At 35.9% G+C, this 17,374-nt stretch overlaps 2 protein-coding genes across 2 annotated transcripts; one reads left to right on the top strand and one right to left on the bottom strand.

Annotated features, from left to right (window-relative positions):
* Window positions 1-40: 40 nt before the first annotated feature.
* On the top strand, window positions 41-6,730 carry LOC128238928 (bifunctional 3'-5' exonuclease/ATP-dependent helicase WRN-like). The gene is made up of 2 exons (XM_052955264.1): window positions 41-176; window positions 5,479-6,730. The coding sequence occupies exons 1-2, from the start codon at window positions 65-67 to the stop codon at window positions 6,201-6,203; spliced, it is 837 nt and encodes a 278-aa protein (XP_052811224.1). The 5' UTR covers window positions 41-64; the 3' UTR covers window positions 6,204-6,730.
* A 315-nt stretch (window positions 6,731-7,045) lies between these two features.
* LOC128238854 (probable methyltransferase-like protein 25) lies at window positions 7,046-17,325 on the bottom strand. Its single transcript, XM_052955139.1, has 7 exons — window positions 17,301-17,325; window positions 15,162-15,731; window positions 13,677-14,640; window positions 13,221-13,345; window positions 10,449-10,616; window positions 8,982-9,128; window positions 7,046-7,177 (listed from the first exon to the last, which is right to left on the bottom strand). The coding sequence occupies exons 2-7, from the start codon at window positions 15,708-15,710 to the stop codon at window positions 7,094-7,096; spliced, it is 2,037 nt and encodes a 678-aa protein (XP_052811099.1). The 5' UTR covers window positions 15,711-15,731; window positions 17,301-17,325; the 3' UTR covers window positions 7,046-7,093.
* Window positions 17,326-17,374: the final 49 nt, after the last annotated feature.

The following is a 17,374-nucleotide window of genomic DNA, read 5'->3' as shown; positions in this document are numbered from 1 at the left end:
AGCCTTTCTAATACAAAGTTACGTCCCCTATTTTAATTTTCGCCATTAACTTTATTTACCGAGAATGGCATCAAGGAGGAAAAGAGCGCTGCCACCTTGGCTACAAGGCACATCTGTAAAAAAGAAAACTTTAGAAGAAAATATCTGTTCAAATGAAGAGGCCGTTACTAAATCAGGTACTCCACTACTTAATCCACCTTGATGGCCGTCCCATGAACGCTCATTATTGTATTTGTAGCTACTACACTGTATTTTGAATGATCGAAACATTGTTCATGCTGAAGAAAATGTTGTCCTATAAATAAAAGCCAGGAGTCTTTTGGTGTGTTTTGGTATTGGCACACTTGTTGTGTCCATACCCATTGCCATTTACTCAAATGTTGCATCCACCACAAACAAATGTTTATAATGTTACTGGGCAGTTGCCTAATTCCGGATCAATTTTGAAGTTTTCTTAAAATATTGTCATAATTACTGAATATAAGTACATAAACTTTTAATAGAAAAATGTTTGGTCCTATATCGACCAAAATGGAAAAAGAATAAAAGAAAAAAACAATTAATTATAATATAATATTCAGTACAAATAAGGGCATAAACGACGTCCAAAAACCTGCATTCAGTGCCTAAATATTCGGATTTTTTCAAAGAACAAAGTAAACATTATCATGTCAATATACAAATATTTAAATGCTTCTTAAATGAACATCATGTATTAAATGTTTAACCAGAATATAAATTTTATACATCTCTGAAGTATTTGTATGTGTATTTAAGGCGTATCCGAACTACTAATTTGTCCGAATTTGCAAAATGTTGAAAGTACAAATCTGCTTCATTTTTGCTTCGTTTTCATATCAAATGCTGCACAACACAAAACAATGATATCATCAATTTATTTACTTTATATGTAATTGGCATTGTATTTCGTGATTGACGATAAGTTATAAACATTGTATAGTAGGTCTAGTGTTTAAAGATAACCCTGTCGAACCTTAATATAAAAGCTCGTGCTGTGTGACGTCATCCCCCACGTGACTAAATATTGACATTTAGGAAAGCGAAAGTTTAGAGGTATTTATTTTGGGGTTATACTCGAATAGCTGCACTTTTGCGTTGTTTCTGTTGCTATGGAGGTCAGTTGCGTAGACTGTGATCATTCTATATTGATCACGGTCGCCGAAACGCTTTTCAAACGATTTCCGAATATTTAGGCAAATCCGGAATTAGGCAACTGCCCAGTACTTGTAGTAGCATCACAAAGTTCATTTATTACAGATCATACATGCCATATTTCCGCAAATACATAAATCGTCAAAAACTCTAAAGCAGCTGTTTATATGGACTATGGAGGAACCAGTTTTTAAACAGCTTTTCACATTGGAACGACTAACGTTGTTGTTTGGGCGTGCGCGCAGTTAGGGTTGACATAACTTGACAAAACTTTGTATATAGAAAGAGATTATGGAGACCTTTCATCTGATTGCCATTGGGGACCTTAGGTTCACGGTCAAGGTCACTGTTATTAAAAATAGAAAAATGGTTGAACTGATTAATTTTAGTTAGGGCTGACATATCTTGACTTAAGTTGGTGTGTAGGAAGAGATTATGGAGACCTTTCATGGTATTGCGTTAGAGGTACCTGGGGTCAAGGTCAAGGTTACTAAAAATAGAAAAACGGATGAAACTAAGTAACTTTAGTTAGGGTTGACATAGGAAGAGTTTATGGATGATCAATATCAGGATCAAACACATTCGACTATTAGGGAAATGGAGGGAATGTACAATACTGATAATATTTTATAATTCGGTTTATATACAAATATTAATGAATGAATCACTTCGGGGATGAAGAAAAAAGGTAAATTGATGCTTATGTGGATGTGATAAGTATTGAAAAATGAAAATCCCCTGGGAAGCCTTCTAAATGGCATGTATGCTGAAAATGTGAGATTAATGTTGAAAAAGACTTCTTTATGATTGAGTTTTAGTGTTTTTAATACAGTTTTTCAAAAAAACAGAACCTTTTTATGCCCCCGAAGGTGGGCATATTAAAATCGCACCGTCCGTCCGTCCGTCTGTCCGTCCGTCCGTCCGGCCGGTTGGCTCTGTAACTTTCCCTTGTATGGACAGATTTTAAAATAACTTGCCACATGTGTTCCACATACCAAGACGACGTGTGGCGTGCAAGACTCGTGTCCCTACCTCAAAGGTCAAGGTCACACTTAGTGTTTATTCACAATAGAGTGCTGCATATAAGGACATATAGAGTATAGGTTGTCGTGTCCGGGCTGTAACTTTCTCTTGTATGGACAGATTTTAAAATAACTTGCCACATGTGTACCACATACCAAGACGACGTGTCGCGTGCAAGACCCGTGTCACTACCTCAAAGGTCAAGGTCACACTTAGTGTTTATTCACAATGGAGTGTGCATATAAGGACATAGAGTATAGGTTGTCGTGTCCGGGCTGTAACTTTCCCTTGTATGGACAGATTTTAAAGTAACTTGCCACATGTGTTCCACATACCAAGACGACGTGTCGCGTGCAAGACCCGTGTCCCTACCTCAAAGGTCAAGGTCACACTTAGTGTTTATTCACAATGGAGTGCTGCATATAAGGACATAGAGTATAGGTTGTCGTGTCCAGGCTGTAACTTTCTCTTGTATGGACAGATTTTAAAATAACTTGCCACATGTGTTGCACATACCAAGACGACGTGTCACTTGCAAGACCTGTGTCCCTACCTCAAAGGTCAAGGTCACACTTAGTGTTTATTCACAATGGAGTGCTGCATATAAGGACATAGAGTATAGGTTGTCGTGTCCGGGCTGTAACTTTCTCTTGTATGGACAGATTTTAAAATAACTTGCCACATGTGTTCCACATACCAAGACGACGTGTCGCGTGCAAGACCCGTGACCCTACCTCAAAGGTCAAGGTCACACTTAGTGTTTATTTACAATGGAGTGCTGCATATAAGGACATAGAGTATAGGTTGTCGTGTCCGGGCTGTAACTTTCTCTTGTATGGACAGATTTTAAAATAACTTGCCACATGTGTTCCACATACCAAGACGACGTGTCGCGTGCAAGACCCGTGTCCCTGCCTCAAAGGTCAAGGTCACACATAGTGTTTATTCACAATGGAGTGCTGCATATAAGGACATAGAGTATAGGTTGTCGTGTCCGGGCTGTAACTTTCCCTTGTATGGACAGATTTTAAAATAACTTGCCACATGTGTTCCACATACCAAGACGACGTGTCGCGTGCAAGACCCGTGTCCCTACCTCTAAGGTGAAAGATACACTAAGTGTTTATTCACAAGGGAATTCTGAATATAAGGACATAACAGTGTAGGTTGTCAAGTATGGGTGTTATTTTTTTATGTTCAGAGGCAATTTAAAATAACTTGCCATATGTATTTGACACATAAAGGCAAGATCGACTTTTCATGTACTGACCTTGTTCATAGGTCAATGTCACATTCGGGGGCATTCGTCACATACTGTGACAGCTCTTGTTTAAACATGTCTTCATTGTTTTCACCATGAAGGTAACCTTCTAATCGTCAGGAAGGCACCGACTAGTATCTGTCCTTTTTATGCCTTCAAAGTTTTTCATGAAATTAATAGGGTCAATAAAGTGTCCAATACCAATTTGAAGGTTGAATACTTTCTGGTATCATAAGAATAGGGGCTCATAGAATGGCTGCGCTGCATTTAGCACTAAGTGAACAACATGAATGCTAAAGGTCAATACCAAAGATCATAAAAAAGACTCCTGGTGTCCTAATTTGTGTAGGGGCCTAGTCTGATAAATGTAGCTATGATGTTAAATCCATCAGGCCCCATGATTATGGTTTGAACAGTATCAAGTCTAAGTTTAGTCTTAGAATCAGAAATACACTTCTATCAAATCTTTTATTATTAAAGAATCACCTTTATAATAAAGGTTATTCTTTATTTCATTTTTAGCTTGACTATTCGAAGAATAAGGAGAGCTCTACTACTCACCCTAGCGTCAGTGTCTCACCTTGGTTAAGGTTTTGCATGTGAGAACCTTTAAGTCATTATGTCAGTAAATACATCATTTATTGCATTGTAACTTTGGATATGTATTCCCAACTATCTAACCTACTTAATTAATGAAGTTAGATAACCCTTTATGTGAATATAATGCAAAAAATAGGCCTTCATTATTTGACTACTTGATGTATTGCATTGAGACTTTATACAACGGTACTCAACCATCCAGTCTACTTAATTAACTAAGTTAGATAACTCTAGTTTGCATTAATATTGCAAATATGGTAAATTCTGAAGTTAGATAACACTTTTTTGAATATAATGCAAATTATGGGCCTTTATTATTTGACTTAGAAATTCTGTTTAAGGTTTTGCATGTAAGCACAGATAGGTTAATATCTAAACAACTACTTGATGTTTTGCATTGATACAATGGTATTTAACCATCCAATCTACTTAAATAACCAAGTAAGATAACTCAAGTTTGCATGAAATAAAAAAAATGGCCCTATAATAATAATCCTTACACTGGAAAGTGGCGGATTAGTCGAGCACACTGTCTCTGTGACAGCTGTTGTTTTTTACAACACTAAATGTAGATAATTGTACATCATCAAATAGTACCTATCATCAATATTCAACTAGATGGGGTAAGTTGCAATGAAATGAAGATGTGCAGTTTTGCCACTTGAGCCTGAACTCAGACTCGATACTGGCCTCAGAGAATAGCTAGTCAATCTTAAAGGGAGATAGACACCAGATGATACCATTGCCAAAAAAAGAGAAAATTGTCAAAAACTCACATAAAATTGACATTGCATTAAATCTTACTTACTGATGTATCACATCGCTTACGACATACGCTTTTTACGCAGTTTTTGCTCATTTTTCAAATTCGAAAATAACTAGTGTTGTCTACCACGTAATATCCACTAAGTTTAAAAATAGCGATGGTATATTTATGGTAAAACTGTATTTATTAAACTGGGAAACCATTATGCGCTACAGGAAAACACAGATGAGACAGCAAAATGATCGATGCGTTTATTATTTAAACCATTTAAAGAGATGTATTAACGGCTTCCTACTAGCTCGCATTCACAATTCTAGGCTAATGTTTTGAGGAAATACTGTATTTGCTGATTTTCGGACCATCTGGTGTCTAGCCCTCATTTACATACTCTGAACATTATACGGTAATGTACAAGATGTAATGTAAGATAAATTGAAAGTACCTAAGATTTATATAAAATGATTTCAAAACCTGATTCAGGTAGTGAATCAGGTCCAGGATCTTGGGAAAAAAAGATTAGAATAAAAGTTCAGTGACTAATAATGTCCATACCCAAAATAGCAATCATCTTGTAAAGAATTTCCTGAACGAATACATTTTAGATTTTCAGGAGTGTCAAATCAATATTGTAAAATTTATTTTTTTTTGGTTACAGATACACAAATCGAAAGATCTGTAGATGCCAAAAAGACTTCAGATAAGCAAGTTGAGAGATCTTTTAATGCCAAAAAGACTTCAGAAGAACAAGGAAAAGTTGAATGGACAGCAGAAGAAGCAGTTGCCATGTCATATAAAGAATTCCTATTTCAAGGATGTATAATCTACTCATATGACATTAATGACTGCAATATATTGTGTGAAGAAATAATCATTAGCATTGGCACTGATAACAGCAATGATGTTTTCATAGGATTTGACTCAGAGTGGCCTGTGACATATGAGAAAGGTGCTCAAGCAAAGACCGCTCTAGTACAGCTGTGTTTAAATACTGAAAAATGTTACCTCTTTCATTTGTCTTGTATGTCAAAGTTTCCTTCAATGTTAAAGAAGTTAATCGAGATGGAGAATGTGAAGAAAGTTGGTTTGAATGTTGAGTATGACATCTGGAAATTAGGGACCGACTTTGATATCAAGTCCAAAGAAGTCGTACAAAAGAGTACAGTAGAGTTACGGACACTAGCCAACAAGAAACTCAGGTCATCGGAAAACTGGAGCTTGGAGGGGCTAACAAGGAATGTTTTACATCGTCGAATCAGCAAAGACCCTAGTGTGCGAAAATGTGACTGGAGGCAATTCCCACTCCCAGAAACCCAGCAGAGATATGCTGCCACCGACGCTGTTGTGTCCTTACTTCTTTACCAGCATTTGATAAAGAAATAAAACAACATTTGACAAATGTGAATGTACTCTTGTGTGAATAACATTATATTTATTAAATTATTCATAAAATATGATATTAGCAATGAATTTGCCAGACTGCAGTTAAAGCTGCACTCTCACAGATTTACCGTTTTTACAACTACTTTATTTTTTGTTCTGAAAAGAGCAATTTTTTTGCGTAAATATCTGCAAACCAATGACAAAAGATTGCCGACAAAAGATCTGATGGCAGATTTTTGTTTTCCGTCCGATGGCTTAAACGGTTTAAGAAAAATGTATAAAACATCAATATTTGTGGGATGGGCCAATTTATATGCCTTCCTGGCGTAGTGTATGTCTAAATGAAGTAGCCCTTAATGAACTGTGTCTTTTTTTGTTTTGTTACAGAAACTGACATTGTGACACCGTAATTTGGGCATTTATATATATTAGATATATTGTGTTTTTTTCTGTTCAAATGAATTCTTGTTAGAATTAAATTGATATTGCTCTGTACTTATATTACTATTAAAACATTTAAGGTTTAATGACCTTGGTAAAACTATCAGTTAGAGAGATCAACTGGTCAAGGATAATCCACCACTGAAGTTTGATGGTCCTGGGTCAATTTGTTTTCGAGTTATTGTGCGGACAAAGTTTTCCTGCTTGTTGAAAGTCAAATCTTTTGAGTTATTGAGTGGACTTGACAGACCAGCATTTGCAATCCTATAAAAAATTATGCTCTTTATTTCAAAAGAAGTCGAAACGAAGACATTTTTTTGTCCTGTATAAAACTCTGTGAACCTTGAAAAGGTCACATCTATTACCCAAACTTGTACAGAAGGAAGTACAAAAGTCAAACGATATGTTAAAAATTTAATGAAAATATCACATGAATTCTGTATCACAGTTTATTTCAAGGCTACAATGCCATAACAGCGTGGAGAGATGAGAGGATCAAACATCTTCACGAGGTAGACGTCTCGCACAGTTGGCTGAAATTGATTTAAAGAATGCATTAATATTTAAAAAAGTACATTCTTAAATTGTTACATATCAATCGCATACATAAATTGTCAAATTTAGTGGAAACCTTGGAGACAATTTTCAGACATCTCTGAGCTTCAATTTCATGCCATATTAATCACTCTTTGAACAATTGACATGACACCAGAACACCCTGATAGTGTTAAACCAATGGAGATGTTTACTAGTTACATGAAAACCATGGACACAATTAATTATTGATTTAAAAGCCACATCAACATGTCTTATACTGGCTTAAAAGGGGTTCATACAGGCTTACCCTCAAAGGGGTTCATACTGGCTTTAAATTACAGTACAGGCTAACTGTTAAAGGGGTTGATACTGGCTTAAAAGGTCTATAAAAGGGGTTTGTACTTGGGGGGGATAATACAGGCTTACCATAAAAGATGTATGGGGATCATATAGGCTTAAAAGGGGTTCATATAGGAAAACCATAAAAGGTGTTCTTACAGGCATAAAAGGGGTTCATACTGGCTTAAAAGGAGTTCATATGTGCTTAAAAGGGGTGCATATGTGCTTAAAAGGGGTGCATATGTGCTTAAAAGGGGTTCATACAGGCTTGAAAGGGATTCATACAAGTTGACTGCAAAATGGGTTCATACAGGTTTACTGTAAAAGGGGCTCATACTGGCTCAAAAGGGGTTCATACAGGTTTACTGTAAAAGGGGCTCATATTGGCTTAAAAGGGGTTCATACATGCTAACTGTAAAAGGGGCTCATACTAGCTTAAAAGGGTTACAGGTTAACTGTAAAAAGGGTTCATACAGGTTTACTGTAAAAGGGGCTCAAACTGGCTTAAAAGGGGGTTCATACAGGTTAACTGTAAAAGGGGTTCATACAGGTTTACTGTAAAAGGGGCTCATACAGGTTTACTGTAAAAGGGTTTCATACAGGTTTACTGTAAAATGGTTTCATACAGGTTTAGTGTAAAAGGGGTTCATACAGGTTTACTGTAAAAGGGGTTCATACAGGTTTACTGTAAAAGGGGTTCATACAGGTTTACTGTAAAAGGGGTTCATACAGGTTTACTGTAAAAGGGGTTCATACAGGTTTACTGTAAAAGGGTTTCATACAGGTTTACTGTAAAAGGGTTTCATACAGGTTTACTGTAAAAGGGTTTCTTACAGGTTAACTGTAAAAGGGTTTCATACAGGTTTACTGTAAAAGGGGCTCATACTGGCTTAAAAGGGGTTCATACAGGTTTACTGTAAAAGGGACTCATACTGGCTTAAAAGGGGTACATACAGGTTTAGTGTAAAAGGGGCTCATACAGGTTTACTGTAAAAGGGTTTCATACAGGTTTACTGTAAAAGGGGTTCATACAGGTTTACTGTAAAAGGGGTTCATACAGGTTTACTGTAAAAGGGTTTCATACAGGTTTACTGTAAAAGGGACTCATACTGGCTTAAAAGGGGTACATACAGGTTTAGTGTAAAAGGGGCTCATACAGGTTTAGTGTAAAAGGGGCTCTTAAAGGTTTACTGTAAAAGGGAATCTTACAGGTTTACTGTAAAAGGGGTTCTTACAGGTTAACTGTTAAAGGGGCTCATACAGGTTTAAAAGGGATTGATACAGGTTTACTGTAAAAGGGGCTCATACTAGCTTATGAAGGGGTTCATGCAATTGACATGATTTAAAATGAGTTTTTCACATTTTGGAAGGCCTATAGATAAAATACCTTTCATAAGAAATCACTAGAACCTTAACAAAATTTGCTACAGGGGAAAACTTTATCTGGTACTTATAATTTACCTGTTCAAGAAGAAAGCACACTCTGTCAAGGACCAGCAAGGCCTCTATACAAGGCGCAAGGATGGTTTTCAACTGGAAAAATGCTGCTTGTTTGGCACGTTCTGGCTTGAACCTCACCAAATACTGCCGAATGTGGTCGTCAGAGATCTGTTTACAATACGTACATGAAGCACTTGATTATTTTATCTTACTAAGTATTAGCAAGTGGGAGTGAGAAGGATACATGAGTAAGAATCGAGTTATCAGAAATACTGTGTACAGTAAGATCACAAATTTATATGACAGCCATCAAAATTAGGCTTTTGAATCAACAAGTGTGATTTCCAACTTCTACTTGGCATAAGAAATTGCAACAAGCATGGCTATATAAAATAAAGATATTGAGCAAGCCAGCATTAACCATAAAGGGCATGTGGGCTTGTGCTTATTTTGACCACTGCTTTACTCCAGGTTCAATGGCAGCAATAACTATAAACATTTCTCATAACATACATTATATGGCCTGGTAAGTAAAAAGGTCTTTAAATATTAAGAATTTACCTCTAATATACACATATCGGCTTATCATTAAATACAACACTTTTAAGTAAGTGAGAGAGAAACACTCCTTCAGGGTATGAATTGGTAAATGGTGCCATTTTTAGTGTTTTATTGAAGATAAAATAATTGTACAGTGTAAAATTAATGTATCAGGCCCCAACTAATAGACAGTTTGTTTTTATATTTCCAGACTGACTCCAAAAAATATCTGTGACCCCGAAAGTATTTTTAGACTTTCTTGGTGGTCATTATTTTCATAGTTTAGTTTATTATAAACATTGTAAAACAAGTTATAACAACATTATATCAATCACTGTTGTTGGTAAGATTTTACGCCATTGTAACATTGTAAACTGTCCATATTACACATTCGAGGTTGTTTTCCATGGAAAATGGCTTAAGTGTTCCAATTGAATGATGTACATGTGATTAACAATCTATATTTCACTTGACAAGATGAATGAAATTCAAATTAAATAAATATGATATCACAGAGAAAAAAAGATTTTACGCCAGTGTGGTCTTGTGTTGTGGGGTGAATGGAATATGCGGAGAAAAATCCACTCGGTGAACACTTAACAAACTCACATTCACCTAGGTGAAAAATAAGTGCTCTAACCACTGCACTAACCGGACAACAGTTAAAAAAAAAATCATTATGGAGTTAGGAAGAAGCCAACTTAACAATTAATTGTCCCCCCCCCTCAAAAAATATTTGGGTAGGTAAGTAGGCGAGAAGGAGATTCTGTACCAAGCTGACCTATGTAAAGGTATATCACTATTGTATATAATTTAAGATTACTAAAAATGAGAAAATAACGGGAAAAAATACACGCTCTGGCACGGTGTACGGTTGGGAGGAAAATATAGGAAAACAAGTTAGTTAACAAAATTTTCGATTGAAAACATATATTTCTGTATAATCACCTGATCAGAAACACCAAGTTTATGGCAAGCAGCCTTGATGTAGCCAAAGTCTGAAGTTGATTTCTGGAGAAGTTTCCGCAGTCCTGTCCACTTAAAGGAGCCCATGTCACACAGGTCCGTCACAATCTTCTCAAGCAAGGCACGAGGGTAAAACTGCTCACCCTGTAGCTGTATTAAAAGAGACTATATGTATTCAAAATGTTGTCTATGAAAAAAGTTAATTATTCATTCATGTACAGTAGATACAACCCACATATAGACGAAGTCAATGCAGATACAATACAAATTTAGACGAAAAAAGCCAAAATAACTGATAAATGATTCCATTTTGCCTCTTTCCTCTGGATATACAACTGAAAAGTGAGACATTAATTTCAAACAATCTTCAGTAATTGGAAGCATTTCAAAGAAATCAAAATGATAATGAGGGGTGTTCAAAAATCATGCATAATAATAAAAAAAAAATCAGGGCGGGTAAGGTTGAATGACTTGCCTATGAGACTGCCCTCCATTTATTAACAGACCTATTACTATTTTGTTGCATCAATCAGCTATACTCTAATAAAGTTATTATATACATTTCGTAAAAGTGTTGGTGTGTCAGTTTCGGTTATATTTGAAGAAATGGAAGCACTTTTCAGAGTATATTTTTTAAACACCACTTCTATATATAAATATATATATATACTTGAAAGATATTGTATAATCTTCTTTTACCATGGTCACATAACTGCCTTGCAAGTTGACCCATACAAGATGGTAAGATGGCAATATAAATACATGTATAGCACAATCATGGGAAAATTGCTTAAACATCAATCCTAGTTACTTATTCAAAGATAATTGAGAACTAGAGATTGCTTTTTAGTTCACCTGAGCACAAAGTGCTCAAGGTGAGCTATTGTGATCGGTCTATGTCCGGCGTCTATCGTCCGGCGTCTGTCGTCAACAATTAGTTATTATGATCATCTTCTCCTAAACCGCTTGGACAATTTTAATGAACCTTCATAGGAATGATCCTTGGTTGGTGCTTTTTCAAAATGGTTTAAAGAAATGAATTCCATGCAGAACTCTGGTTGCCATGGCAACCTATAGGAAAAGCATCAAAAATTGGTTATAATCATCATTTTCTCCTAAACCGCTTGGACAATTTTAATGAAACTGCATAGGAAGGATCCATGGTTGGTGCTTTTTCAAAATTGTTCAAAGAAATGATTTCCATGCAGAACTCTGGTTGCCATGGCAACCTAAAGGAAAAACTACAAAACTTTTTTGCACTACTTTCTATTTTTAGTAACAAGAATTAAAATTTTACTTATGATGAATTTAATTATCAGACTTTTCCATTGAACCTCATCTTTTGTGTTGATAGTGAATAAGCGTTATATAAAAAGAATTTGATTTCGTAAATATGAAGGAAGGTGATGTTGTCTTAGATGGAAGAAGAGATAATATTAGTTATAAGTGCAGAATGGGTACGGATATTTGATTTTTAGAGCTTTAGGCTGTTTATTGATTTTATTGGATGGTGCACTGTGTGTTGTTTGTGAGTCTATACTAAAAGTTCTTTCAGTGTGCAAGCAATTTAATATAGTTTTGTCAGTGTGCAGGCAATTGAACGAAGTTCTGTCAGAGTGCAGGCAATTGAACAAAGTCCTGTCAGTGTGCAGGCAATTGAAAAAAGTCTTGTCAGTGTGCATGTATCTGTATCAAGTGCTGTCAGTGTACAGTCAATTATCAAGTCCTGTCAGTGTGAAGGCAACTGAATAAAGTCCTGTCAGTGTGCAGGTATGAGAATCAAATTCTGTCCGTGTGCAGTGAATTATCAAGTCCTGTCCATGTGCAGTGAATTATCAAGTCCTGTCAGTGTGCAGTCAATCATCAAGTCCTGTCAGTGTGCAGGCAATCACCAAGTCCTGTCAGTGTGCAGGCACCAGTGAAAAGTCCTGTCAGTGATTATCCAGGCAACATGTTTGACCAGTATGTTTTTCAATATTCTTTGAGAACAAATATTAAGCTAGATTGATTACAAAAGTTAAACTCTTTTACTCAGATGAGCGATTAGGGGCCATCATGGCACTCTTGTTTGAAAAAGTGCTTGTCTCCCCTATTGCGTGGTCGTAGCTGAGAAAAAATAACTGATGGACATGAAATTTGTCATTTTCGACTGGATATGAACCAACAGTGAAGTTTGGTTTATTCACCCGTATTAAATAATGAATATCTACTGCAACCTTGACCTTATCATCTACTAGTCATGACCAACTAGCATACCAAGTATTTAAGTTCCTGGGTCTAAGCATTCTATAGTCATTGAGCGGAAACGAAGTGTGATGTACAGTCTGACGGACGGACTCATGGCGGACAGGGCAAAAACAATATGTCTCCTAATGAATAGGGGAGACATAAATAATGGCGGAAAATAATTTTTAGTAACAGTTAAATACAAACGTGGGGCTAATTCCTGATAAATAAATAACAGTACTGGTATAAAAAAAGGGCTAAGTGATTGCAACTCTTTGGTTCAACTGACGGTAAATGGAACTAGAGAAATGCGAGCAGAATTGCAAACAATTATCCCTTTTCTCAAGGGGCTTTATTCAGCAAGTATTTTAGCAAGATTTACTGTATGAGACTTGCTACAGATACATGTGTTTATTATTTTACCTACATCTCTTTGGCATAAAGAACAATAGGCAATGTCAATTCATTGACAAGCTATATATCTACTCTTTAAATAAAATATCCAGCTCTGCTCCATAATGACATTACCTGGTTGGCCTCTGCCACTCTATGTACAGACTGGCAGGCGAGGTTCCTGGCTGTGATTCCAAGGACTATCTTTCTCTCTGTCAGAAAGTTGCTCATCGGAAAGCCATACTCATCTTCAGTCTCATCTGCAACACGTGAGTTAATGTACATGAAGAAAACATTCAGGACATATTATGAAAACATGAACTTTATACAAGAACATGATAAACAGATAATGATCCATGTTACAATAGAACATACTCCTCCATTTAATGAAAACTTTCTAATGGGAACAGCTTCTGAGACTACATCTATGTTAAATTAGCTACAAGACTACCCTAGTTTTTCATGGATTGTTTTTGCCTGCGTCTTATACTCATTATCGTCTTATAACCAGTCATTTACAGTATCCACAAAAATAAAACCCAAAACATGATGTATATATCCACAGAATAAAGCCATTGACATAACTAATACCTGAGGCTGAGCAATTGTCCTCGTTATTCAGGAATCTTTCGTGTAGAAAATGGTAGCAGCAACTGACATTGCACAGTGCAGTCAACACTGGACTGGTTGCAAACAGTTCTACTGAGGTGCTGGCTAGGTTTCCACATGTGTGTAAACCAGTCAACAGAATCCTGAAGTCATTCTGTGGTGGCTGTTGTTCACATCTTTCTGTTGTTAACAGAGATTCACCGTCTTCAACACTATTGTCAGAGCATGAACAATGTTCACAGAGATGATAATTTACTGCCATTTCTGCATTACTATTTTCACAAATTATCGGTTTGCAAGAACTTTCATCTTCTGCCTTTGTTATTCTATCACTTTGTTCAGAGTTACAATCATTAGAAACTGAAACACTTGCCAGATTAGATATAATATGATCATTTATCATATCAACTGATTCATAAGAATGTTTAAAACTATTTGGAAGCTTGTGGATAGTTTTTCTTGTGCAGACTTGTTTTGATTGACAGTTATCACCTGCTGCCGAATATAACCTGTTTCTTCTTTTCTCTAGTATTTCTGGAATACATTTCTCCACAATATCCATAAAGTCTGTTTCTTTATCAATGTACACTGTACAAGGAACAAATCTAGCTTTGCAAGCAGACTTAGCTTTGACACAGTTCGGCTGACTATGTGTAGATTTTACAGTAGAATTATCAATGCCATCTCCCGAAGATTTCATCACATCATTAATAGACTTATCAGAGGCAGCTTTCAGTTTCTTTTTCTCCTTCTTAGTCAATTTTTGATTGGATGAAGCCAACTTGACATTTCTCTCCAGGCCCTCCCACTGTTTAGCGAGGATATTTTTGCGTCGTTCTGCCGACCTCGTGTTGATATCCCTAGCATCCGCACCAATCACTGGGATCCCATGTTGTAATACAAGCTGGTTACTTAGGTAACCCTTACCACTTCCGAAATCAAGCACCTGAAAAGATGAAAAAAGTAAAAACCATACTTTTATAATTGCTTAAATGCCTAAAAATAACACTTCACATGCTGGATTGAAAACATAATCCTTAACAAATTTCTAATCCTTATTTAAAAGTGAAAATATCAAGAGTGTCACGGGGCAAACACTCGTCAGTTGTTCCAATTTTGAAAAGGGACATTGTGCCTTCATACACATTTGTCTAAGGCAGCATGTGTGTTAAGTTTCATTGGAAAATCTTGAACGGTTTTTGAGTTATGGCCAAAGATTGTTCACCACAACACCATTGACAATGACACCAAGGCTATGACAATACCTCAACTTTTTCCTTCAAATAACAGTAATTAATCAAGCCTTTCTATTATAAATTAATAATAATCAAATAGCTAGAGAAATAAACAAAGAGTGAGTGTTGTTTTTACTTTAAACATTTTCCCAAAACGTTGTATTATTGTGTGTTCTGCAAATGATTAAAAAACTTTAAACCAAATTGAAAGGTCATAAGCGTAATTTTATACCAGGTCAGAACGGCAATGTTTGGTCAATGTTGCACAGACACCCGACATAATCTCAACTTCATGACATTTCTTTTCATCCATAAAAGCTCCAACAAAGTCCTGCTGTTGACTGGAATTGAAAGTCTTGAGTAAGTCTGAAACTGAAGTGTCAAGCCTGCAGCCTTCTATTGTGCAGCGTGAAGCATCTGCACAAAACTTGCTCAATTGTGTAAAAACTTTATCATCTGCACTCTCATTTGAGCTAAATGTATTAGTTTCCTCCGATATTGTTAAATCTGGACACTCATCTGATGATAAAACTGTATCATTTGATATCTTATTCCTGACATGCACATCAAATGGAAGTGTCTTTAAATGTAAATTAGGAAAAGACAAGAGTTCTTGTTGTATTTCAGGTTGCAATATATCCCAGTGATTCTTAGTAATAAAGTCAGATGCATGGGTATTTGCCAGCTTTAAATGTGGTGTTAAAAATTTCAAAATGTTTTGCAGACTTTCCTCAACAACATCTAAAGTCAGTTTTTGACAGGAAGAATCTCTTTCCGCCATTGTTGTATCCTTCAGCAAACTCTGAAAAATAAACTTTTTTTTTATCAACAACATACATGTATGCAATATTGATTCCAACCCATCTCGTGGTCCCCTGATGGAGGATCTATATCCCCTGGAATAAAAAATAAATAAAAAAACTAGCTCAAGGTTGACAGTGGAACGCATCCATAATATTATGAGTGTGAAATTCCATGAAGGACCATGATCACTTAGTCTTAAAATTATTGTAATAAGAGTATGTTTCTGTATTTATTCTTATATCATAAATATAGATATTGTGCTAAATTTCGCTGCGTAAAAATCCCCTGGGATCAATCCTACTCCAATATAATATCAAAATCCCTGGAATTCAGACCAAAAAAACAACTTTGAAGCCACTCAGAAATATGGCAAGTATGAAACAAATATAAATTGTCTAAAATGGTCAATAGATATGTAAGGCATACAAATAAATTTTATAAAGCAGAGGACAATTCACAAACAAATATTTTTTTTCCTGCATGATCAATCTGATTTATCAAGGTTTAATCTGACAAATCAGTTATTGCTTGTATTTCCAGTTAGCAGGACTGAGGAAACACCCCCTCCCCAATTGTATGTGTAACTCTTTGTATGTATTTCTTAAGACCTTGCAGTCAGGCTTCTTTTCTTTAATGATGTTTAGCCTGGATTGCATTTTAGAATGACTATGTGCTTAGTGTAAAGCACCGATACTTTGGACATGACTATGCTGGGTTAAACCAGTACTGAGTACACCACTTTTCCCAGCACTACCCTTTAAATGCCCAGTGCAAGGCAAGGGAGCTACCAGTACTTTTACCAACTTTACCGTCTTTCAGTTTGATGCGGCCAGGGGTCCTATTAAGCTATTAATTAGGTAGGGTCAGGTAACCCTAACCAAATGTATTTTTAGTTTAGGCTTACAACTATATTAAGTGTCTGACAACAAAATAATGCATTATTTATTGTCTCTGCATACAGTGTAACACCATCTTGAATCCTTAATTACCGCTCTTTAAAGCCACGATCATACCATAAACCATGGTACTGTTACTGTAACACTAACAGTCCGCTGTAGGCGGCAGATGTGCGTTCATAGTATAACATTCTGTTGTAGACAGAGGTATGTTTATTGTATGTATGTTTACTTGGTTGATAATATGCAAATAAGCAAAGCCTGGGCTCTGTATAGATTGAGAATTTACTGTATATAAAGACCAAAGTACCCCTTCAGGGTCAAACATGCTTTACTCTGTTCAAAGGGATCCATTGCGTCTTTGACGTCGCACGTTACAATACTACAAACAGGGTTATGTAATCTGCAATCTCATATAATTGATTGTGAAATTTATTTTTAGTTCCAACACTCATTTGACATGTTAAACGAAAGAAAGAGTTATGGTATAAAAGTCCGAAATTTATATATATTCCGAAAAACTTATACACTTTCAGAAAACTAAATTTATGTTCCTTTCCAATAATTTTCATTTCAAAAATCTTTGGATAGTTGCAAACACGAGTTGAATGACACATATTGTATTTCTGATATTAAATTTTTTAAAGTACACAATTAGATAAAACAAAAACCTTTAACAGCTGGAAATCACGTCGGAATCACACAACAGTTTTAAACATGTTGTGTGCTCTTTGTAGGACCACTT

Source organism: Mya arenaria, chromosome 6 (assembly GCF_026914265.1).
Source record: "Mya arenaria isolate MELC-2E11 chromosome 6, ASM2691426v1".
In the NCBI taxonomy this organism is placed as follows: Eukaryota; Metazoa; Mollusca; class Bivalvia; order Myida; family Myidae; genus Mya; species Mya arenaria.
This window is presented reverse-complemented; position numbering and strand designations above follow the sequence as displayed.

Excerpts from the sequence above, each read along its gene's own strand:
- LOC128238928 (XM_052955264.1), top strand. The coding sequence starts at position 65 with ATGGCATCAAGGAGGAAAAGAGCGCTGCCACCTTGGCTACAAGGCACA. Across the intron at positions 177-5,478 it reads AGAGGCCGTTACTAAATCAG|ATACACAAATCGAAAGATCT; the intron begins GTACTCCACTAC and ends TTTTGGTTACAG.
- LOC128238854 (XM_052955139.1), bottom strand. The coding sequence starts at position 15,710 with ATGGCGGAAAGAGATTCTTCCTGTCAAAAACTGACTTTAGATGTTGTT. Across the intron at positions 10,617-13,220 it reads GAGTGGCAGAGGCCAACCAG|CTACAGGGTGAGCAGTTTTA; the intron begins GTAATGTCATTA and ends CTTTTAATACAG. Across the intron at positions 9,129-10,448 it reads AACTTGGTGTTTCTGATCAG|ATCTCTGACGACCACATTCG; the intron begins GTGATTATACAG and ends TATTGTAAACAG.